The 23585-nt window shown below is 52.4% G+C and overlaps 7 protein-coding genes across 7 annotated transcripts; 5 read left to right on the forward strand and 2 right to left on the reverse strand.

Annotated features, from left to right (window-relative positions):
- Window positions 1-1971: 1971 nt before the first annotated feature.
- Window positions 1972-3594, forward strand: B0H65DRAFT_231647 (uncharacterized protein). The gene is made up of 4 exons (XM_062822194.1): window positions 1972-2662; window positions 2722-2801; window positions 2867-3236; window positions 3297-3594. Exons 1-4 carry the CDS (start codon window positions 2396-2398, stop codon window positions 3378-3380), a joined length of 801 nt encoding a protein of 266 aa, XP_062680638.1. The 5' UTR covers window positions 1972-2395; the 3' UTR covers window positions 3381-3594.
- A 1689-nt stretch (window positions 3595-5283) lies between these two features.
- On the forward strand, window positions 5284-5853 carry B0H65DRAFT_589830 (uncharacterized protein; the record flags this gene model as incomplete). Its single annotated transcript, XM_062831049.1, has 2 exons — window positions 5284-5632; window positions 5777-5853. Exons 1-2 carry the CDS (start codon window positions 5449-5451, stop codon window positions 5851-5853), a joined length of 261 nt encoding a protein of 86 aa, XP_062680639.1. The 5' UTR covers window positions 5284-5448.
- A 682-nt stretch (window positions 5854-6535) lies between these two features.
- On the reverse strand, window positions 6536-8049 carry B0H65DRAFT_231786 (histidine phosphatase superfamily). Its single transcript, XM_062822195.1, has one exon. It carries the CDS (start codon window positions 7652-7654, stop codon window positions 6713-6715), a length of 942 nt encoding a protein of 313 aa, XP_062680640.1. The 5' UTR covers window positions 7655-8049; the 3' UTR covers window positions 6536-6712.
- Window positions 8050-8258: 209 nt separating this feature from the next.
- B0H65DRAFT_469520 (uncharacterized protein) lies at window positions 8259-11292 on the reverse strand. The gene is made up of 5 exons (XM_062827014.1): window positions 10792-11292; window positions 10583-10715; window positions 10233-10517; window positions 9384-10170; window positions 8259-9325 (listed from the first exon to the last, which is right to left on the reverse strand). Exons 1-5 carry the CDS (start codon window positions 10863-10865, stop codon window positions 8445-8447), a joined length of 2160 nt encoding a protein of 719 aa, XP_062680641.1. The 5' UTR covers window positions 10866-11292; the 3' UTR covers window positions 8259-8444.
- An 861-nt stretch (window positions 11293-12153) lies between these two features.
- B0H65DRAFT_231828 (uncharacterized protein) lies at window positions 12154-15928 on the forward strand. Its single transcript, XM_062822196.1, has 2 exons — window positions 12154-14582; window positions 14645-15928. Exons 1-2 carry the CDS (start codon window positions 12234-12236, stop codon window positions 15632-15634), a joined length of 3339 nt encoding a protein of 1112 aa, XP_062680642.1. The 5' UTR covers window positions 12154-12233; the 3' UTR covers window positions 15635-15928.
- Window positions 15929-17557: 1629 nt separating this feature from the next.
- B0H65DRAFT_509860 (Aldehyde/histidinol dehydrogenase) lies at window positions 17558-19238 on the forward strand (the record flags this gene model as incomplete). The annotated part of the gene is made up of 2 exons (XM_062828352.1): window positions 17558-18740; window positions 18817-19238. The coding sequence occupies 2 exons, from the start codon at window positions 17558-17560 to the stop codon at window positions 19236-19238; spliced, it is 1605 nt and encodes a 534-aa protein (XP_062680643.1).
- Window positions 19239-20038: 800 nt separating this feature from the next.
- On the forward strand, window positions 20039-23361 carry B0H65DRAFT_576433 (uncharacterized protein). Its single transcript, XM_062830660.1, is given in 7 exon segments — window positions 20039-20902; window positions 20945-20977; window positions 21166-22025; window positions 22035-22125; window positions 22362-22371; window positions 22509-22785; window positions 22812-23361. Coding segments are annotated over 7 exon segments (2493 nt in total). The 5' UTR covers window positions 20039-20125; the 3' UTR covers window positions 23257-23361.
- The last annotated feature ends 224 nt before the right edge of the window (window positions 23362-23585 follow it).

The following is a 23585-nucleotide window of genomic DNA, read 5'->3' on the forward strand; positions in this document are numbered from 1 at the left end:
AGCCCCTCAACGCGAGTTATCGGATGAATGCGCAGTAGCTGCCGGATGATCGGGCCCAAATGTGACGAAAATCCGATATGCGCGCACCGTAACAAGCTGTGGGTGAAGTAAGGACGAGGACCTTGGTGATATTGTCTTGTCGATGGTTGAGGACTGGAACTGCCTCGCTCAGAAATCATCCACCTGTATTGTTGTGCAAAGAGAATCGAACATGGCTGGGTGAGGAGGATGTGCTGAAGGTGATGAGAGTTGTCCCAGCAAATGGGTCCCGACTGACTTTGAAGTTGGAAATGGAAAACTTGACAAGTTGGAGATATCGCGTACAATTCATGAACTTTAATTGGGGACGGGAACCTGAACCTCTCAGTTTCTTTTCTGATCCTTCCGCACAGTATAGGGGGTACTGTACACTAAAAGCCGACAAGGGCTCTTAGACCGCGCAGTAACATAGTATCTTTTTCTGTACGCAATTCATGTCTGGGCTTGGCATTATTTCACTTTCCCATTTTCGAGCTAGGCTACCTGATGCTCAATAGACTCTTTTGTCACGAAGGCAATGCTGTTGATCGCTCACTCGCATCGACATATACTCTCCTACTTGATGGGATTAAGGCATAGTACCTTTCAGATCCGGGACCGGGGCGCGGTACCTGCAGTGAAATTGCATCTGCGCAAAGATGCATCGCCAAATTGCACTTGTTTCGACCAAACCCAAGGTCCATGAACACAGCTGAGCTCAGCTCTGTCACCTACCTAGGTATTGCAATACTTGACGCCGTCTCGTATCATTGGAAAGGAGACTGCTGTGCATATATCGGAATATTGATAGGTTATACTCTGGAAAGTCTTTGGGAATACCCCGATCTATCAACGCGATCGATCGCGGCTCAGTCCTTCCGTCTCTTCGCCCATTCGGGCACGAGCCATCCGACCCGCGTTTTAGCGCCAGCCGGTTGATCAATAACATCACCTATCCAAACCCAGACCTAGACAACGTATTTGATGAGCCCGTTTCCTATCACTCTGTCTACGCAAGATTCTGTGTTGAGATGCTGTCAACTGTCTCGTCCATCCTCCGATACGATTGCCTTTTGAAGTCTGAAACCGACCCTTCATATTGGCATCACACTTAGCGCGACAAAGACTGGTGCCATCAGGCAAACTGAAAGGGTCCTATGCGGTTTGTGTTCCATCACATGCAGCTGGTTGCGCCTTTTATCATGTAGTGCATTCTGCCACCTGCTCGACGGAGAGAAGGAGAACAAAAAAAGTGGCAGCTTGGCATTGGCGGCTTCTGAGAGTTCGAGATGCTCGTCATCTCATGTAGTGATTGCTCTGTTTTGGTGCGCTTGAGACGGAACTTTGGTTCTGATTGCGAGGATACGGTCTGTTGAGAGTCCTCTGACGCTGCCTGAGAACAAGGGAATACTTTCATCCGAGAACACTCTTGCCCGAGTGGAAATTACAAGCAGAGCGCCTATCTCATCCAAGTGGAAAGTGTGAACCTTCTGTTTGGAAGGAGCCGCTGTGCAAAGATTACACTCGGTACTTATGATTTCTGTCAATTCGTCTGACGTCACCAAACGGGTGTTATCTGATTGTAAGTCATACGCACTTGCCTTCGCTGAGCAAACGAAATCCGAAAGATACAACTGTTGGAAATTTCTTTGGGCTGGTGGTGCTTCTTCCTCCTTCATCATCTTCCTCTTTCAGTATATACTTTATCATGTATCTGTGAAGGTGAAGGTCCTTGGGTCACACATCATTGCGCAAGGTCACCAAGTCGTCAAATGATCTGCTGAGTCCAGACTTTCGGGATTGACCAACCAGCATCGCCCTCAGCCACAAGTTGACTCCGAATCCTCTCACGCGAGGTCACGTGCAGAACACTCGCCACAAGCCGCTGGATCTTCAGCCTCACTGCCAGTTCCCCATTTTTTCGCGTCGGCGCGGCGGGCAAGAACAGAAGCGCTCCGACACTTTATGCAGGCCTAGAATCCCAGCACACTTCAGTGGTCTGTCCGAATCTCTCCCGTTCGCGCACCACTGTAGTAGAACATCTGCACCAGGTTCATAATCGTTCACGCAGAGCCGCTGCCTATCACGACCCTCTCAAGCGAAAGTCAATCTTGGGCGTAGCTTGTAGAGGTATCTCATAATTTGATCAGCATTTTGTTTGAACATCCAAGCTGCAGTCCTGGGCTCTCGGCATTTCAGAGAGTACTTACCTGCCGGGCGCAATCAACTGTACCTGCCACTTAACAACCCCAACCAGCCGAATTCGCGACGCGCCCGCCACCCCCGTGTCCCGCTATCAGCCTTCCCCATTCAGATCGCGGCGCGACAACACACTCTTCCACATCCACGCAAGTCCACTCAAGTAAACGACATAACAATGCCTTACGACCCATCGGCTCTCAGCGACGAGGAGGCCGCCTCCGATGTCGAGCTTGACACTCGCTCGGCGACCTCCAGCAGCAAGAAGCAATCGCAGGACAAGAAGTCCGTCAAGTACACCATCCCGGAGCCTGAAGACTTCGAGGACGAGGAACAAAATGGCGATGCCGCCGAGGAGGGCGGTGAGGACGACGAGGAAGGTGATGGGGAGGAGGAGGACGTTTACGTCGTCGAGAAAATCCTCGACCATATGCTCAATGACGATGTACGCTACACTGCTGCACCGAAACACATCTAGCGCGCGGTACTAACACGCAACTGCAGAACGAACCACTGTTCCTGGTGAAATGGGAGGGTTATGAGAAGAAGTCTGACCAGACCTGGGAGCCCGAGGACACTTTGATGTAGGGATCGCGAACCCTTTGGGTCTTGACTCGTTCTGTTTTGCTAATATAACATTATTTCACAGAGAGGGCGCGTCGGAGAGGCTCAAGGAGTACTTTGTGAAGATTGGCGGTCGGGAGAAGATTTTCGAGGCCTCTGCTGCAGCGCAGAAGATCAAAAAGCGCGGCCGCCCTTCTTCGAACTCCGGAACTCCCCAGGCGAGCAGCAACAAGAGGTCACGTAAGAACGGTGACCATCCTCTCAACTCTGAGGAGCCCCAGACCGCTAAGAACGCCGCCTGGAAGCCTCCAGCGGGAAGCTGGGAAGAGCACATCGCTCAGCTGGATGCCTGTGAGGACGAGGAGACTCACAAGCTCATGGTGTACCTGACATGGAAGAACGGGCATAAGACGCAACATGAAACCAGTGTCATCTACAAGAGGTGCCCGCAGAAGGTATGCGCTGATCATTAATCTTGATTTGGGGATAGGACTGACTGACCACGTGTTACCCAGATGTTGCAATTCTATGAGCGCCATGTACGGATCATCAAGAGGGATCCCGATTCGGAGGATCGCGAGGCCAGCGTCTCGCAATAGAGTACCGAGGTAGCTCTTCCCGACAAGCTCCAGTCAAAACTCCCTCCTGCTCGGCTCAGAAGTGACCGTCATGCACGGAAATGATACCGCTACGTCATTTCCTCTTTTTCCGCCGCACACCACTCCCTTCACCACTTGCGGAAAGGTCGAACGGGATAGGACCCTAATCGTCAGGCCCCGGACTGGCCATGGCCGATTCGAGGTGTCCACTGCTCAACCGGCCGCCAACACTTCTATTTACCTGTACCTTTCAGTTGCGCCACGAAAGCGCTTTCAGCATGTAACTTGGGTTTCGGCACGCTTTGTTCCGGAGACATGTAGGCTGTTCAGTCCTTTTTGTTTCACATCAAGATCTCAATCGAGTTGAGTCTGTCGTCTTTTTATTCTTTATCTGTCGCAACGCGTGTCTGGTGGAGGTACTTAAGATATTACGCTGAAATTAAGAGTTGGCTCGAGGGGGGTCTCTGACTCTCGCCGCTCTCTATCATTAAAGCGGATTCAGTACACCACTTCCCGGCGAGTTTATTCTTCGGTATCGTGATTTGAAGGAGTGGCGGATCAAAACGGCCTGTATCATCGCGTGTAACAACGGAGTGCAGTCGAGGATTCATTCGAGGCATAGCAATATTTGGGTGCGGCGTTCAAGGAAAATAGCTGTTCCCTTTCTGAATTTTTGTTGGAATAGGTGTTGCCTCTTACTTAGACCATCCTCAAGGGGAGCAGAGAACATCTTGTACTCCTACAGAACTCATGATCTTGAAGTCACGGATGTACTGGCTTAGCATCTTCCAGTTACCAGCTCATACGTAATTCAATAACATGGTTAGGATCTGGAATTCCATCACACAGTTCTGCCTTGGAAACCTACACAGATCTGCACATGTTGAAGATGCTCCCGTCAGCTCCAGCCCAGGGGTAACAGCTCCAAGTACCTGACCATACTGACCAATTCCTAGCTTTCCATGTTTCTAAATGCGGATGAATGAGTGGCCCGTGTCCACCCAGCCCAACTGAATGCACCCCTGTCCATCTCGACCAACGTCGACCGAACGCCAACCGGAGGACGCGCCCTAACGTCAAACTTGGCGGGGCCCGCAAGGTACGACGCTCCGGTGTTTACCAGCCTTCTTCTTTTTCCGCCCGGAGACCACTTACGATGCGCCTTACAGGTAGGCCTTTTTACCTACGAAATGCTTGTAAGCAAATGGTAAAGAAGGTGGCGGGGTGAATTGGGCAGATGTGACTATTTCTTGCTTGCCCGCCCACCGCCCACTTACCACGCGCTGCTTGGAACTGGAATGCGACTGTGATCGATGCTATACCGCTTTTCCTAGCTGATCTTGTCCGTCTGTCTTGCCAAACTGCTTCCATTCCTCTCTTCTCTCCATTTTACAGTTCGACAAACGGGTCTCAAAGACAACTGAGTTGAGAGAAAGGAAGTAACGGCAGAGGCAGAGAGGCCGATCGGAATCCACATAGACGACGACGAAACGTATACCGCCATCCCATCACGAACTTTGATAAGTCAACAACACCTGCATTAGCCAGCATCGGTTGCGGAGAAGAGCTTCTTCTTCAGCGCCAAAGCGGTCTGAACGGCGGAAGCTTAAAATAAACCCCAACTATAAAGTTCCGCGATCTGGATTGTTCTGTCAGGCTGCTTCCCTGTAACCACAATCTCCAATTCGGTATCTTCAGACGAACACATAGCGACGTGCTTCTTTGGGTGAGTTTGCGCGAGTCCGATCACAAGGGCACAATATATCCCCCCATCACTTGATGGCTTTCCACGACCAATACGCGGATATGAAGAAAAAGCTAAAATTCCAGGAAGCTAACAAGATTTAACAGAAGAACCGTCACGTTACATCTGATCATTCATCTCAAACACTACTTACACAAACAACAACAACAACAACAACAACATCACCACTTCCGCCGGCGGCAATCCCAACTTCCAAGCCCACAACAAACACCAAAGACTGACAGAGTCAACCCAACACCAATACTCAAATAAAACAAATCCCCGGAAACCCGAAAGAACCCCCCAAAACACAAATCGCCCAAAATGAAGGGAAACGACGTCATCGCCGTCATCATCATCGTCCTCTTCATCGTTCTGGCCGCCATCGCCTTCGGCATCTACCGCCTCGTCAGCGTCGCGCGCCAGGCCCACGGCACCGTGACCACCTCGTCGAGCGGGAGCAGCACCAGCTTGACGGATGATGATGAGCATTCGCATTCGAGGGGGCGTTAGTGAAGTGCATGCACGCGCAAAAAAGTGCAAAAGTTGCATTTTCAATACTTGCATTGGTCTGGGAAGAACGAAGCTGGATGGACTTGGGATCAGACTTCGCTTCTAAAGAGAGAGAAGAGATCAACTTCGCTCCTTGAAGCAACCAAGCTTCTTGGTCTGGGTTATCAGCCTGGATACGGGTTTTGTCCAGCGGGCTGCTCAGTGTTCCGCAACTAAGAATTGGGTTTGCTTCATGCTTACTTACTGGATGGATGAACATCGAAGAACAGACAGACGACAGGAATCGTCTCGTCATTCGACACGATATCTCTAACGACTTTCATGGAACAACGGACGGACACGGAAGCATGAGCCAAAACTTGATCTGGCCATGCCCCATATCACGTCTATATTCTACACGAACGACATATGGACATTAAAGAAAGCCACGGGATGATTGATGGTACACTATCACTACACGAGTATATGATACCCAGTCATCATTGGATATACTGGCGGGCATCTTATATTTGCAACTCCACACTGGTACTACACACTGGTACACACTGGGAGACTTGGAAACTACTAGGAGACTAGAAGGCCGGACTGGGTTATCAACAGGCGGGATAGTGGCAGCCAGGAGAGTGGCAGTGGTCCACCACTATGACGGCGTTTTCGGGGGTTTTCTTTTTCTTCTTTTATGCTTGGATGTATGTATGGTTTACGATATCGTTCCGGGAATACTCGCTGGCCATCTTGGATTGGATGTTGGTGAGGGATGATAAGATACGGAGATGATATGATATGTACATGAAATGATTATTATGAGATGCATGTTACTCTATGTGGGCATAGGTTGTGTATGAGATGAAGATGAAGACATATACACAGTATGAAAGCAATCATTCTCTGGAAAGTGAGAAGGCGATGCAAGTAGTGGTCTTTTCTTGTGTGATGAAACTGAAAACAACGGTCTATCAGTTACTTATGTCTAAATAGGTTGCTAGACGTGTCTCAAACTAGGACCAAAAACAATAGCTCTTCTATAACCCAACACCATAGCTCTAGTCTACGCTTATACCACCCATCCCAATTCCTAAACATCAACCCTCTCCCCCCCGACCCTCTTTCCCCCAACCCTCTTAACCCCATCCCCAAACGACTGCCTCAACCTCTCATCAACAGCCGCCATCATCTCCAACTGTTCCGTCTCCGTCCACGGCTTCGCACTCCCTTTTCTCTTCCTCCAGCTCTCCTCCGTCTCCTTCAGCCTGACATTCTCCGCCTCCGTAACAACAAACTCATAACTCCTCCACTCAGTATTCCCCCACCCGGTCCCCTTGTTTAAATCCATCCCGTCAAAGTCCTGCGTCAAAAAGTGGAGCAAGCCACCGTGGGTTACCACCACGATATGCTTTTCCTCCTCCGGTTCCTCCGGTTCCTCCTCCCCGCAGTCAGCCTGAGATTTAGCCGACTTCGACGGAGAACCAGAACCCTGACCCTGAGAGGCCAACTCAAACAACCACCTCCTCGCCTTTTCCGCCCTCCGCTTCAACTTCTCCATCTCCGGCTTCCACGGACTATCAGGTGACGCCTTATCCTGCCACCCCTCCTTCACGAGTCCCAAATCCACCAAACCCCCCTCATCAAACTCCTCATGCAACTTTTCCGGGCTTGATCCACAATCACACGGCAGATTCGAAACCTCTTGCACTTCGGGAAGCGCGACCACCACACCCCCACCCCCCTTCTTCTTCTTCCCATCATTTTGGGACTGAGACTGCAAACGCAACCGCTCCACCGCCGGCTGGAAACTCAACAGACAAGTATACAGGGTGCGTCGCATGGGCGAGGCAACGAGGTGGGTGATTTTATCGTGGTAGGGGAAGGAGTCGCGGAGGGCGAAGCATTGGGATTCGCCGAGGGGGGTGAGGAGGGGGTCGGGGAGGGAGTGGTTGGCTGCGGAGACGTTATGGTGGCCTTGGGCGTGGCGGACGAGGTGGATGTAGGTTTTTGTCTTGGGGGTTGTGGGAGGCATCTTGGATGTCGTTGATGGTGAGGTGGGTGCGGGTTGTTCTTGGAAGTTGAGATGGTATGTGGTGAGGGTTTCTCAGAAAGTTGGGAGAAACGTGGATTGGGTAGTGATGTTCTTTGAGAGTAGGTTGTAGATTGGTGGTTTAAGAGAGGATAGGGTGTTGTTGGGAAGCAATGTTGTGTATGAGTCAGTAGGTAGGTGGTCAAGTATGACTAATGATCAACGGGGAGAAAAATCACGAGGCGAAATCAAACAGCACCACAACATTTGGAACAACGAATACGTAACACGGCTTCCCGGATTGCCATTGTGTTGGCAACTTCTGATACGGTCGATCAGAGGCGATCGTCGGACCGAAATACAATGAGGCATCGCGGTCGGCCGGCAACCCTCAGGGTTCTCAACCGATCTTGGCCGTTCTCCGCATGCCGCATGAACGGCTATGGGTCCCGGTGGATTCGACACTGTCCGGTTCCCGGGCTCCGGGGTAAAGAGTACCGAGGCGGGTCCAGTTGATGTAAGCCGCAGCTCCGAATCAACACCGAAACCTCATTGCTGAGACAGCAGTAACATTCAACTGCGAGAAACACACAAGTACAATCATCGATCAACCTGTGCTTTGTAAAACCCATTGAGGGCCACAACTTCAATTTACATATCTTGTGATACGCATAGCATCTTCTTTGTCTCAACCACCTCTCCTCCCAACTACCTATGCAGTATCCTATCTACCGCAGAAAACGCCATGCAAATAATGCACTACTATAACACAATCTCCAAAAGTGACAATCACTCAAAGTTCAATAAGAGCTTCCTCAACAACCGGCTGCTTCGGGGCTGGCGCATGCTGTGGCGCCGAAGGGAACGCTTCCTGATTATAGCCCGGGTATGCTGTAGTCTGCTGAGGAGCCTGCCACACAGGCGGAATGGGAGTCTGTTGCGCCGCTGAGTGCTGCCAGTATGGCTGTTGCGGAGCCTGCTGAGGCGGTGGTGCCTGTTGGTGGGCTTGCTGTGGGGTTTGCGATGGCTGGACAGGTGCGGAAGCAGGCGTTTGTGGCACTGACGGCTGGTAAGAATGTCCTTGCTGAGGAAGATTGGGATAACTATGGTCAGGAGCCGCCGGGGCTTGCTGCGCTGGCTGCTGCTGCTGCTGTTGCTGATGTTGCCCGGGATTGTAGTAATATGAGGCGTTCGGGTCATTGTTAGACGCAGCAGGGACTGACTCCGGTGCACCTGACTGCGCCTGTTGAACATGGCCCGCCTCATTAGCTGGATAGTTGTACTGCGGTGCCTGAGCGGGAGGAGCATTGCCCCAGCTACCTGTCCTTTGTGGCATCTGCTGCTGAGGATACTGAGGATTCGGCGGCCCAACTACGGAGCTTCGTCTATCGTATGGCATGTACTGTGACTGCGGTGGTTGCGGTGGGTATTGTCCGTAAGGTGCGTGGCCGTAGTCTGGTTGTTGCTCGCCAGTATAAAAGTTTTCTGCTGCCCCAGGAGCGCTGGGAGCACTCGAGTCTAACGTGGGATAGGGTCCAGCAGGTTGTCGAGGAGCCGGAAGATTGTACCCGCCAATGGTGTGCTGGCCATACGCCTTGGATAAACGTTCTTCAAGCATTCGGTCATAATAGCGGACGACAGTCGACAGTTTCGCATGTAGGTCAAGAAGGGTGTCTGTTTCATGTTAGCTTGGACCGCCTATCCAGCAAATAAGCAAATAGGCACAACTTACCATGTTTGCTCATCGTCTCTCCATATGTACGGGCAAGCTTCGGTCGTAGGGCGCCGATCGAATCGTAAAGCTCCTGGATCTGGGGTTCGCGCAAGATAGTCCCGGGCGGTTGCGTTTGAAGACGATCGACTAGAGTAGCAAAAAGATTGATGTTCTCGGCTTCAACTGGAGTGAGCTCATAATCGTTCTTTGGAAGCGTAAAGGGGGCGGCCGAGGAAGAGCTGCCGACGTTGGAAGTCTGTTCCTTGAGGGCGGCCGCGTGTCTCTTCTTTTGCTCCTCCATATCTGCGAGTGAGGCGGCAATCGCAGCCTTGAGATCCTCATCTTCCTCCTCCGCAATCTTGGAAACCGAGGTGGACTGCTTATCCGTTCTCGATTGTGTGTTGTTCGCCGGCTCCGAGTAACCGCGAGAGTAACTCTTTACTTCCTCCAGACTCATAGCCAAAGCCCTCTTTAGGTCTTCGTCAAAGCTATCGTCCACTCGAGCGTCGCGTGGCTGCATCGACGAAGAGCTCTTGTGTTTGTGGTGGTGGTGATGGCGACTTGATGAATGGTGGTGCTTTCGGTCGGACCCTCCGGATCTCCCCCCCTTGTCGGTAAGTTTCGCGTAGCAGCCGTCGTCTACACGGACTGCCTGCATGATTCCGAGATGAGGGAGAGGAAGGGATTTGCTCGAGCATTGCTGATCGAAGCAGTTGCCACAGTTGCGACAGTGGTGCTTTCTGTTGGTAAACGTGAAGGCGGTTCGGCATCTCATGCACACGTCCGAGTCAATCCATTCGGGAGGCTGTTGTTGTGCCTAGTTAGCTCTGGCACATGGTCACAAAGCCGTCTGTAAGTAAGACCTACCGCGCTGCTATCGATCATGCTGCTTGCTACCGTAGGCTTAGGAGGGAAAGAATAACCCTCCCTCTGAAGCGTCTTATAGACCTCCCCGATATATGACAGTTCGTAGCGGCCTTCGGCAGCCATGGCCCATGACTGAATCAAATCGAGGATCTTATTGCGGACATCGGGGTTCGGAGCGGCGGGACCAACGGCCTTGAGAAGGCCTACGAGATTCTCCATGAACTCGCGCGAGGCGATCTCGGCAAGGAAATGTGCGCCACCATTTTTGACGCATGTATCGGTAAGCTGGTGCCTGTTAGCATGACGCGGCCTGGGGGAGGGGTGGGACACGGCTGTAGCGGTGGGCATACGTTGAGGGCGCTCAGTTGTGTGTTTGGGTTCTTGTGGTTGATGCGCTTCTTGAGCGAGCGCATGGCCTCCTTGGGCTGGACGGTTTTGGAGCGAATTACATCGGAGATCTCGAGGTTGAGTGCGATATCTTCCCTACATAAGAAACGGACGGGTTAGACAGAGGTTCGTACCAGAAGCGAGCAAGGAACCACGAGACGACACAACATACAAGCTGCTACTGGTGGCCTTTTCTATCTGCTCGTCAAGGGCAGTGTTGGCCCCCGAAGACCACCAACTCATCATCTTGACAGGTTCTCTCGAGTATGCGCTTTTGGTGTTTGGCGTCAAGCTGGACAGGCTGGAGATGGGGACGATATCGCCGTGTCGGTGGTGGAGGCGGGAGGGTATTTCAGGTGGTTGGGTAGTTGTCTCGATTACGAGCCGAATGGCATCCAGTACTGGGTTGCCGAGCAGCTTCTCTGACCGATAACAAGATGGACGGGCCGATGTCGACCAAGGTATGATAGTGACTTGGAGGAGGAAGAGGTGGAAGATGGAAGGAAGGATGCCAGCCACTGACAACGAGTGCCTCGGGCTGTTGTTAGGTCGTCTCTGCCTGCCCGTTGGTTACGTATGAGCCTCGCAAGTACAGGCGGCATGAGCCCCGACCATCCATGCTCTGTTCCCGGCTCGTGCTTCAGGATTCCCGCTCAAGCCCCCAAGGTCATCCAAGGGCCAGGGTACGTACCTCCCCCATGTCGGTTCTTGCAGGAGCGGAGCTGCGGGGTCTTGTTTCCACGAAGCGACTTGGTTGCCCTGGCCTGGCCGCTGTGTTCAGGTGAGCTCGGCCTCCAGAGGGTCCAGGTCATCACCGGTGATGCAATTGCTAGGGGCAGCTGTGTGTTAGTTAGCGGCAAACAACAGATAGTGGTAGAAGGGTTTAGGCCAGCGTATAGCCGCTTATGCCTAACACATAGCGCTAAAGAACTAAGACAGCTGCTGAAGGGACTGTTGGAAACCATCCAGGGCAATCCGTCCCGTCCCATGACGCACTGCCCTTGCCCCTGTTGTGTCCCCATAACATCGGGGAGCCAGACCCGATGAAGTTCCCAGTGACAACAAGTCAACAACCCCCACCAACTAAGAAACCCACCAGAGACTGACCGTAACCATTTCCTTGGCCGACGCCGAACACCTTCCGCCTCCTCGATATCAACTATGGAATGATTTACCCAAGGTAGTTTCACTTCATCCGAGCAGCTGAAAAAGATACGAGGAATCCGGTCGCCCATTCGCTGCGCTGACCCTCTATCCCTCCAGTTACGACTCGTTGGGCCAAGCAAGGATTAGGAATCACAGGCTGCCACTCATGGTACCGTCCTCGAACCGTCGTCATCCTGTCCATCCTCTCCACGAACCACCCATTGCTTCCCCGTTTCAAGAAGACGAAGAAGTCAACGACAACGCAAAACCAGGAAGGCTTGATGTCATAGCGACATACTCTCCATAACAGCTGCCAACGCGCTCGACCGTCGTTATATAGAACCGAACCGCCACCCTTTGCGCGCGCATACATCAGCATCCGCGGCGCGCTATATCAACTCGACATCAGCACTTTGCGCTTTGCGCCCCAGGTGCGCCAACGGACACCACTCATACTTGGGATTGCATATGGCTGGATCTTCGACCATGGTCAACCATGCGACATCTGCGCATTCCGTCAACGGGCAGAATGGCCACATAATAGGAGGCTTGGACGGCACACATGATGGTGGACAAGGCCGGACAATAAACGGAGCAGGAGGAGGAGGGGGAGGAAACGGGACAGGGGCCGGGGCCGGAGGAGGGAAACGACCACCAATGCCGCATATTGACGACATCAGGGCTGTTACAGTCAGCATAGACCCAGCGACCCCAATCGAAAGTGCTCTCAAACTCGCCGAAGAAGCACTCCAGCAGGCCAAAGCCTTCCAGTCCTTTGGTAGGATTGACATGGCTTTCAAGTCCTACATCAAGGCCAACATCATAGCTCTTGATATCATCCCGAAGAATAAGGACTGGGCGGTGCTGGAACGAAGCCGACCGAACGTATATATGCGACATCAATATCTCCTCCGACAGATCAAAAGCCTGATAAACGAGTTCGATAAGATCAAAGAACAGATCAAACAAGATAATGCCAGAACGGGCGTCCAGCCACTATTAGGCAGCCCAAATCAGCAGAAAATGCCCAGTGTCGGGGTCGGAAACGGACATACGAGATCACATTCTAGTTTCTCGTCAAATACCACGAGTCCCAACAGTTCGGTCTATAGCTCGCCTCAACAAAGTACGTATGCTTTGCCAGTTCAGTCATGGCCGTCGCCCGGGAGGTCCAAGCCAGCCGTACATCCCAAACCACAGGCTCTCCACGGGCATGCGCTTCAACAGTCTGGCGGTCCGGCGCCAACTCCTACCAATAATGCAGCCCAGGACCTCGCTCAACGCTTCGCAAAACTTCGAGCAAACACCGCCAGCACCCCGAGTCCGGCCAATACAACGACAGTACAGGATCCGCGAATTCGGACACAGCCGATTCCACAATCAATAATGCCAATAAGCCCACCGGCACCGCGTGACCCCCCGAGGCCACAAGTACCGAGTGTTCCTCCTGCTGCTGCTCGAGCAGATTTACCTCGCGTACCAGCTGCTATCTATAACCCGCCACGAGGTACAGTGTCCAACGAGGCAGCCGAGCTTCCATCTAGTGCTCCTCGTGCCATGTTTACCAGAAAGGGCTCAACGGCATCGGTCACTGGCATGAATAGGAACGGCAGACCCCGTACGTCCGATGAAAGCCTTGTTTCTGGACCACCTGTTACAAGTCCAAAGATGAGACCAAAGCCGGCTATACCCGATGGTGATATTATCTCGGCCGAAGAGCTTGAGTGTTACATGAGAGTTGGCGCTAGGGACGTGTCCATTCTCGTGATTGACATTAGAAGTCGCGATGAGTATGATGATGGGCACATCATGTCTCAGGCAACTATTTGTGTTGAAAATGAAGTGCTGATGAGGCCAGATATTTCTGCCAGCCAAATAGCAGAGAGCATGGTACTAGCACCGCAAGCAGAACAGCTGCATTTTGATAGGCGGCATGATTTTGCCCTGATTGTGTTTTACGACCAGCAGTCCAAACGCCTCGTATCAAGTCCCCAGACACCAGAGGAACGAGCGGTCCTAACTTTTTACAATGCCCTTACAGCGTATGACTACGCCGGCGGATCAAGTTCACAGCAGCGACTGAAGTTGCTCAAAGGTGGACTAGAGGCATGGACTGACCTAGTTGGGACCGGAGCTTTGCAGACATCTTCCACGAGTGCCGCTGCGAGATCACAGCCAAGGCCACCTTTGACCCACAACCTCACAAATCGTCTACGCAGAAACGTAACGCGGCCGATTCAAGATCTCGCCGAGGTTCAAAAATGGGAAGAAAACGTCGACATCGTTACTCCGGTGAGAACAACGGAAGACTTTTTGCGGAGGTACCCTTCAGTTTCAACAATACAGGAGTCCATGACTTCACCCATTAACCCTGCTCCCGCTCGGCCAGCGAGCCCACTGCCTCGACATATCGTCCACGAACAGAACCTTTACTCTTCGCTACCATCTCCTCCCACTCGCCCGGCTCCGACAGTCCCACGTAGGAGTTATAGCGGTCTAGCAGAAACCGATACCAGCACCACGGCAACGCCTAAGCGGTCGTCACTCAAATCAGGAATCGAGAAGGTTCGGAAGTTTAGGACTGGTCTTGTCAACCCTGGTGTGTTCTGCTTCGCCAACAGCTCCCTGCAAGCCATGTTTGCCACACCTGGATTTGCTCGCGAGTTGTACACGGGTGTTTGGAAGGATGTGTACAAAGTTCCACTGAAAGCCGATGAGAAGAACGAAAACCCACAGTTACTCACCAAGTATCTGGCTGGTCTATTCCACTGGCTTGATGAGGGGACGCTGAGATCGTTGGAAGCGAAGCATCTCATGGTAAGTGATGATTTGGGGACTGGGTGGCCGTCAATTATGATTCAAAAACTAACACCCCATAGGCTTATATCCATTTCATTCACTCCAAGAACGCGGATGGCAGGAAGAAGCCAGAAACCGAAATCTTTGGCGGGCCGGCGCAGCAAGACGCCCAGGAGTTCTACTCCTTCATCATTGACAACATCCATGACGAGACCAACATTCACCGAGACCGCAAGCCGCCCAAAGAAGAGAAGCCGTATACACCCAAGAACGGGACAGTTATCCAGAACGCCATGGATTATTGGCGTGACTACTCAACAGCCAGTGCGTCCATCATCGACAAGTACTTCCGTGGTCTAGAAGTGTTCATCTCCCGCTGCCAAAACGCCGAGTGCCGGCAAGAGATCCGCATGTTCCAGCCCTGCGACGTCTGGATCCTCAACATCGCCGCCGAGACCGGAGGCGAAGGCAATGGCTACGGCGCCACGGACCTAGACCGTCTTCTCGCCAGCCACCAAGCAACCGAACACTTCCCGGACCTCAAGTGCGAAACGTGCAACAAACCCGGCAGAACAAGACGGGCCAAGTTTGCTCGACTACCTGACCGTCTCGCCTTTTGTCTCAACCGGTTCAACTCGTCCTTTGGGCAGTCCCGAAATTCATTCAGCTCCATCCTCTCTGGCGGTGGCTCAAACAAGATCCACACCAAAGTACGGTTCCCGATCCGCGACCTCGATCTGACTAGGTACTGTGCCGAGCCGGACCCGGACATGGCGACCACGGACGATGCGCACTACGCCGGCCGCATCAAGTACGATTGCTATGCCGTCACGGTGCATGTGGGCCAGGGAATCAATGGCGGGCATTACTATACGTATGTGCAGGACGAGCAGTCCAAGGACCCGACGGATTGGTTCAAGTGTAATGATGATGTGGTGGAGAGGGTGAAGATTGGGAGTGGCGGTCCGGGTATGAATGGGAATGGTGGAATACCGGACTTGACGGAGGTGATGTATGCGAATGGGAATACGTCGGCTTATATGGTATATTATCGGAGGCAGGGTACTTGAGCGTGTTTGGAAGAAGGCGTTGGTTGAGCGATCGGGAGGCTTTTTTTTTTTTTTTTTTGTTTGGAACTGGAAACCAACGATGATAATGGGTTCGAGTCAAAGCGGAAACCACTTCTGTCACCACCCCACGTCCTTTGCTTGCTTACACGTACTATTGGAGACACAGCACATGGTCTTATAAGAGTGCAAGTGTACATACTTTGGACTTACCTTGAGCTTCTTAACTTGTATATAATTAGACTACATGGCTTGAGAGCGCCGGTGGATATGAGAGAGATGAATGATGATGATGATGAATTAGGCCCTCAAGGCAGTCTACCTGGTACATCCACGACAAACCACGATTGGTCGTCTACTGTTGTACACATGTGAGGCGAGAGAATATTAAGTCTTTTCCCAGTGGCCAATATTTATAGTTACCAAGGTGATTCTTTCCATCCCATCTTACGAATCGGGAGGGGACAAGATGAATTCAGATGAATGACAGCCACATGGCCCCTGACATGAACGGCGGGCGCCTCTGCGGGGTAGCTCTACCTGGTAGGTCTGTTAGCAGGGTACATAAGAATACTTACTCTACACCTATTGTTTGGTTTAAGGCCCCGCGTAGAGTGTACCTCATTATCAAATTATACAGGGTGCATTGTCTGCGATCCCGTTCAGCCAAATGGGAACAGGAACGACAGTTCACATGCCCACCCGACGTTGTCGTTCCCAAACTCAAACGTCTTAACAGTCGCCAAGACTTCCCGAGAATTGAACTGAACACAAGTTTTTGGCAAACGGACCTTCGAAATGAAAGACGAAAACCAAGAAACTCAATTATATTACCAGAAAGAGTGCTATATGCTCATTTGGTGGAGATACAAGCAAATGAAGTCTTATTCGTTTCGTTTCGAAGACCCGATTGCCCAAAAGTTGTGGTCAGCTCAATTCTCGGGAAGTCTTGGCGACTGTCAAGACGTTTGAGCTTGGGAACGTCATTGCGGAATCGGTCCGCACCCGTCAATGATCAAACTGAGGTGAGTTCCACTTTGGGTTTTCTGATATCTTTTTACGAAGCACCCACGAGTATGACATGACATAAAGATCGGCACGACCACACAGCGTCTTAGGCAGAGAAGTGTCCTCTTGAGAGACGAGGTCTGAGCACGCAGGACACAGCGATGGAGATTTTGGCATGTTGAAATGAGTCCATAATCTCCTTGTCCACTTCAGAATCCGATACCGCATCGATCCAGAAGTTGAGATGGAGCTTTTTTGGGTGCCAATATCCCTTGGGCCTCCCGTCGTCGGGATGTGCTGGCGTCGTCCTAGACTGTTCGAGGGAGGGGCCTGTCATGTTGAAAGTCACATCTCCACAATTGGAGCCTCGGTCTTATACACGTGTAGTGTTATCGCGGACACGTTACCGCTTCATGCCATCCAGTGATTATTGAGGAACTCGTTCTTCGTTGTTCTTGTTCAATTGTCAGCGTCTCATCAAAATCTCTTTGGCCGATCAAATATCTATTTTAGCGTCTACAGGGGTCGAACCAATTGTGAGGTCGTAACAGTAACAATTTCTTTATCAGCTACCTTGGTCTACCTAAAACTTGCAGCGATAAGACCCCGTGAGGCGTACCGACTTGTCGTTTCCTTTATTTTGTGGGGATCGAGGTCTCACCCTCTCTTCATCATCTTTATCCTTTCGTCCTAAGGGTCCTCCGGTCTTTATATCATTACCCGTGGAGATACACTGACCCATCCCCACTCTTCTCCACGGGTACAACCGGTGCATCACCGCCGTTTCTTCGTCTATTCGTCTCACCTCTTCCCGGTCCAACCCTGCTTCCTTGTTGTGTTGTTCCTGGATTTAATCATCCCAACTCATCATCTTCTCACCCAACCATCAACCACACACCACACAACACAACAGTCAAGATGGCCGCATCCAAAGTACTAATAGCCCCCTTCGAGGTCACTCCCCTCGACATCATTCCCGCCGTCTCCAGCACCGCCCGCGCCACCTTCGCCTCCCACAAGACCAAGGACCTGCAATGGCGTCTCGTCCAGCTGCGCAAGCTCTACTGGGCCCTCGATGACTTCAAGCCCTCGCTGCTGGCCGCGCTCCAGCAGGACCTGCACAAGGGCGGATATGAGTCGGACTTCACCGAGGTCGACTGGGTCAAGAACGACTGCTTGCACATGATCAACAACCTCGAGACCTTCGCCAAGACCGAGAAGCTCAAGGACGTGCCCGTCACCTACTCGATGATGAACTTCCGCGTCAAGAAGGAGCCTTTGGGAACCGTCCTCATCATCGGCCCTTACAACTTCCCCGTCCAGCTGGTGCTGGCCCCGCTCGTGGGCGCCATCGGCGCCGGCTGCACGGCCGTTATCAAGCCGTCCGAGCTGACACCCGCGTGCGCCATGGTCATGAAGGAAATGATCGAGAGCCGGCTGGACCGCAACGCATTCGCCGTCGTCAACGGCGCCGTCCCCGAGACCAACGCGCTCATGGACGAGAAGTGGGACAAGATCATGTTTACCGGCAGCGCCCAGGTCGGCTCCATCATCGCCCGCAAGGCCGCCGAGACGCTGACGCCCGTGTGCCTCGAGCTGGGCGGCAGGAACCCGGCCTTTGTGACCAAGAAGGCCAACCTGGCGCTCGCGGCCCGCCGGCTGATGTGGGGCAAGTGCTTGAACGCCGGACAGGTGTGCATGAGCCATAACTACGTGCTCGTCGACAAGGACGTGGCCGACACTTTCATCGAGTTCCTCAAGATCTCGTACAAGGAAATGTTCCCCAACGGAGCAAAGGCCAGCCCGGATCTGTCGCGCATTGTCAACGCGAGGCACTTCAACAGGATCAAGAAGATGTTGGACGAGACCAAGGGCAAGATTGTCATGGGCGGCCAGATGGACGAGAGCGAGCTGTTCATCGAGCCGACGGCGGTGTTGGTGGATAGCCTCGATGATCCGATGATGCAGGAGGAGAGCTTCGGTCCCATCTTCAGCGTTTACCCTGTGGACAACCTCGACCAGGCGCTCAACATTGCCAATGCCGTGCACCGGACGCCGTTGGCGCTGATGGCGTTTGGTGACAAGGCGGAGACTACAAAGAGTATGTTTTTTTTTCTCCCTTCCCCTTTCATGTTATTGAAATCTTTTATACTAACAAGCTACCCAACCACCCACAGTCCTCGACGAAATGACCTCTGGCGGCGCCTGCATTAACGACGCCTACTTCCACGGCGCCGTGCACACGGTCCCCTTCGGCGGCGTTGGCGACTCCGGCTGGGGCGCCTATCGCGGCAAAGCCAGCTTCGACAACTTCACGCACTTCCGCACCGTGTCCGAGACCCCGAACTGGATGGACAAGCTCCTGCGCGTGCGCTACATGCCGTACGACTGGAGCGAGCTCAGGTTCCTGCAGCGCTGGACCAACAAGAAGCCCAACTTTGACCGCCAGGGGACCGTCGCTAAAGGGTCCGGATACTGGATGTGGTTCTTCTTGGGCTTGGGTACCGATGGTGGCGGTGTTAAAGGTGCGTTGAAAAGGTGGCTGGTCGTTGTGGCTGGCTATTATCTGTCTGTTTATGTGAAGGCGAGGAGGCGTTGAGTTGTTTGTGTGATCGCGGCAACTCACTCCGTCTGTTTCCAAGTGTTTTTGATGCTTTCTTTTGGTTTATGTATCTAATGCGCTTTATGAATAGATAACGAGTCGACGTCTTCTTGATTGCCTGTTCCAGTCAGGAGTTCAACAACAGCAGTGACATGGTCGATTTAAGGGGGGACGATATTATATGATTAGGAGGGGTCGATAATGGGCGGAAGCAGATAATGTCGAAGAAGTAATGGCACGGTTTGGATACGTTCAAAGACTTAATATGTACGGTGTATCACCCCTTGAGCTTGCACATTTAGGAAGAGCAGCTTATATACCCAGTTTTTCCAAAGCGACCAGTCTATGTCTCCTTTGACGGTCTACATCATGAAGCCATACTTATCCTTCTTTAAAACCAGAGCAGCTTTCAACCCGTTACCTTTAACTATACACTTACAAGTCGGACAACTGTAAGCTACTCGAGCACGCTTCAACTTTGTTTATACCTCGGCTTCTAGGTCGAGTTCAAATAGATTAACTCATGATCTATGTTTTACCGGAAGGAAGTGGTCAAATCCTCATCAGGGTTGTCGGCATACACCACCGCGCGCGGAACATTCCCCCGAAGAGTAACCCGGACATTTATCCTCCGGGTTTTTATCCACGGCAGTATGCCACCCCTCCATGCGTTACCGGAAGTGGCAGTGGAAGACCACATGTAATTGTCCAAGACAACATTCATCAGATGCTTTATATATATATATATATATATACTCTCAAAAAAAAAACCCAGCCAAACCTCCATCCAACCTTCTTCTACTTTACCTCCGTCTCACCTCCTCGTCCCACATGCCCCCATAACGAAACCTTCGGGTACCTCACCCTTAACCTCACCAACATCAATGTCTACCTCACGCCGTGCTCCCCCTCCTCCTATATCGAGAACCAGCACCAGCACCAACAGCAGAATGGCCAGCCAATACACTCCTCCCTCTTACTCCTCCTCCCAAGCTTACAACCACAGCCCTTTAAGCCAAAGCCACCACAGCCCAAGTGAAGGAGGCCAAAGTCCTAAACCAAGCAACCATAACGAAAGCCATGCCTACAGCCACCACCATCACCACCACTCCCGCTTCTCCATAGTACCCATCATACCCTCTTCTTCCCTCTCAACAAAATCCCTAAACCTTCGAGACAACCTCCGGAGAGATATGCGAGACATGAACGGCATCACCAATCTCAAAAAATACCGCCAACGTCGACGTCTTTTCAAACTCGCCTCCATCCTCTTTTTTTCTTGTCTGACGCTTTGGTCACTGTTCCATTACTTCTTCTTCCATCATGGTGGTTCCTCTACCGTTTCTCCCTTCTTCTACTCTTTCTCGTCGGGTAGCAGCAAAAAAGAAGGCGGCGGCAATTTTAACCCTTCAGATTTAGGAGAAGAAGAAGAAGTAGTAGACTACGAAGCCATCGCCTCCTCTTCTCGCACCAAGTCCTCCTCGCCTCGGGGAGGAGGAAGCGTGCGGCGAAAGCTGACTGACGAGATACTACTGAACAACTTGTCTCTGGACGGCGAGACATGTCGGGCTACGTTTCCGGGACTGATGAAGGAGATTGATGATACGGTAGCGAAAGGGCCGTTCAAGGTCAAGAGGAGCAGTGATTTGGGACCGATGCAGGTGCGGATCCGGGAGGGGAGGATTTATGTGTTGCATGCGCAGCGGAAGAGGGATTTGAGTAGGGAGATGGTTAATGTATGTTTTGTTTTCTTTCCTTTTCCTTTTTCTTCTTCCGTTCCGTTCCCGCCCTTTGACACTGACTGACTGACACTGACACACACGAAAAAAAAAAGTCAAGAACAGCAGCCCTCCACCAGCTCCACCGCGCCCTGCTCACCTTGCCGCCCCCTTCCTCCGACCGTACACATCATCTCGAAGAAGAGTTCGACACAATCCTAACCCTCAACATCCTCGACACCCCCTTCGGAACCGCCCTGCAATACACCCGCAACGCCGACCCCGTGCACGCCCCCTCGGACCGCGACGCCCGCACTTTTTTGATTCCTCACTTCTCCTTCTGGGCATGGGACCTCCCCTTCATCGGCTCTATCTCTCGCGCCGCCTCCGCCATCACTCAACTCGAAGAAACCCAATTTCAAGAAGGAAACCGCTGGCACAGCCACAAAGACCCGCGCGCCGTCTGGCGCGGAACTACTTGGTTCAACTCGATCCACAACCCGCAGCTGCGGTACAAGCTTGTTTCCACCGCCAAAAACAAGCCGTGGGCGGATGTGCAATCGCTCGAGTGGACGGGCGGCGGGGGTGACAATAAAAACGCCACTAATGCATTGGCGATCGAGGACTTTTGCAAGTACAAATACGTGCTGCACACCGAAGGCATTTCCTACTCGGGTCGGTTCCAGTTCCTCCAGATGTGCGCCTCGGTAACGCTCACGCCGCCGATCCAGTGGATGCAGCATACCACGCATTTGGTCAAACCCTTATTCTCGAGCGATCTGGACTTGGACAAGGCCAGGTCGTTGCGTATGAGAAAAAATGGGAAGACGAAAGATACCAGGGCTAAAAAACCCGGAGCAGCCGCAAAAGATGGGGTGGTGCCATGGACGCCGCACGTGAGACATGAGAGGGCGTGGCCGAAGCGGTATGATCCCAATGAGGCGAATATCGTGTTTGTAAGCCCCGATTGGTCGGATTTGGAGGATACGATACATTGGTTGGAGGAGCATCCCAAAGTTGCCGAGGGGATTGCCAGGAGGCAGAGAGAGTTGTTTGTGGGTGGGGGGTACTTTAGTCCGGCGGCGGAGGCGTGTTATTGGAGAGAGCTGGTGAGAGGGTGGGCGAAGATGGCGAGGCCGGAGAAGGGCGAGTTTGAGGAGTTGGGGGTGCCGTATGAGGAGTTTGTGTTGAGTAACGGGTGGGATTGAGTTGTGCTCGGTTTGGAAGGCGTCATGTTTGATATTTTTATTTTGTGTAGTGTGGATATCGGGTTGGAGAGCTTCCTTCATGAAGAAATGATTGCTGATATAGCTGTATTAATTATTTGTCTTGTTTCGGTGTGTCAATCGTAAGGGCCTCTCAAGTAGTCGTTTGACCAGTAGTTGTATGCTCACGTCTGGAGCACTACACCCGTGAGTCCCCTCACCGTCCCTCTAGAATATACCACCGAGGAAGAAAAACAACCCGCTTTCCCGTAAAAATAAAGCCTCCAAACTCCAGAAACGCCAACTTAGCGCTCTCGCCCATTGACCCATATGCTAAACCAAAGAGGTCCCGCTTCAGGACTTCTCGATAAGAGTAACCCCTTCAAAGAACCGTCACGCCCGGTCCCCAGTTCTCCCCTATCCTCCTCATATCCTCTGCAAACTTCTTGCTCGTGATTCTCTTTCCGCCTGTCCCCGTAAGCGGCGAATGCTCGTCCGGATCGAAGAACGGGTTCTGCAACAGCTTGATGTACGCCGTCTGCATCGCCTTGAAGACCTGTCCCCCATGTCAGCATATGTGTCCGTCCTTCTTTCTCCACTTCTTGCCCCTTATCCCACACCGTCAAGATCCCCCCCTCCAGGAATAGCCGAGGAAGTACTCACAACTTTCATCTCCCCCTCCCTCAATCCAACACTACTAGCCGCAGCCGCCGCGCCACTCTGCCCCAAAACCCCCAACCCTCCACCACCTTGCTGTCCCCCTACCCCATGCCCACCCGCCCCTCCTCCTCCCCCACCTCTCCCATCAACCCTTCGTCCCCTCATATCCACAACCGCAACAAACTTGGTCCCCGTATTCGTCTCGAACCCGTACGCCGCCAGGCGGTCGTCCACCGCATGCAACAGGCCAAAGTCACCGGACAAGCCCACGCCGGCCGCGGCGTTGCGGCGCGCGCGCAACTCGAAGACGTCAAGAGTCGAAGAGAGCAGGAGGTGGAATTGGAGGGAGGTGCGGGCCGGAGTGTAGGTGTTGGTGGAGGGGTCGTAGGAGGGGAAGATTTGGATGTGGAGGGGGTTGTTCTGTTTCAGTGAGAGAAGGGGGTGGGTTAGCAAAACTGGATGGATGGGAGGGAGGGAAAGGAATGAGTAAGGAAGGGAAAGGAGGGGGATAGGGGAGCTTTACGTTACGGCCTATTACGCCTAGACAGGCTATTGAGGGGATTAGGGTCGCCATTCTTCAAGGAGGTGGTCCTGTACTCGGGCTTGATTTGGTATTATCGCAGTATGTTGAGGCGGTGATGCGGATTTTCCGGTTAAGAGGTTTGGTTGCGAAGACTGAGTGATGTCGAGTGCCCTGCTTGATTTGCGACAGTTTGGATGTTGTTCAGTTGAACGATGACAGAACGCGGGCCGCCGTGGTG

Source organism: Neurospora tetraspora (genome assembly GCF_033439725.1).
Source record: "Neurospora tetraspora strain CBS 560.94 chromosome Unknown B0H65scaffold_5, whole genome shotgun sequence".
NCBI classification, from domain to species: domain Eukaryota; kingdom Fungi; phylum Ascomycota; class Sordariomycetes; order Sordariales; family Sordariaceae; genus Neurospora; species Neurospora tetraspora.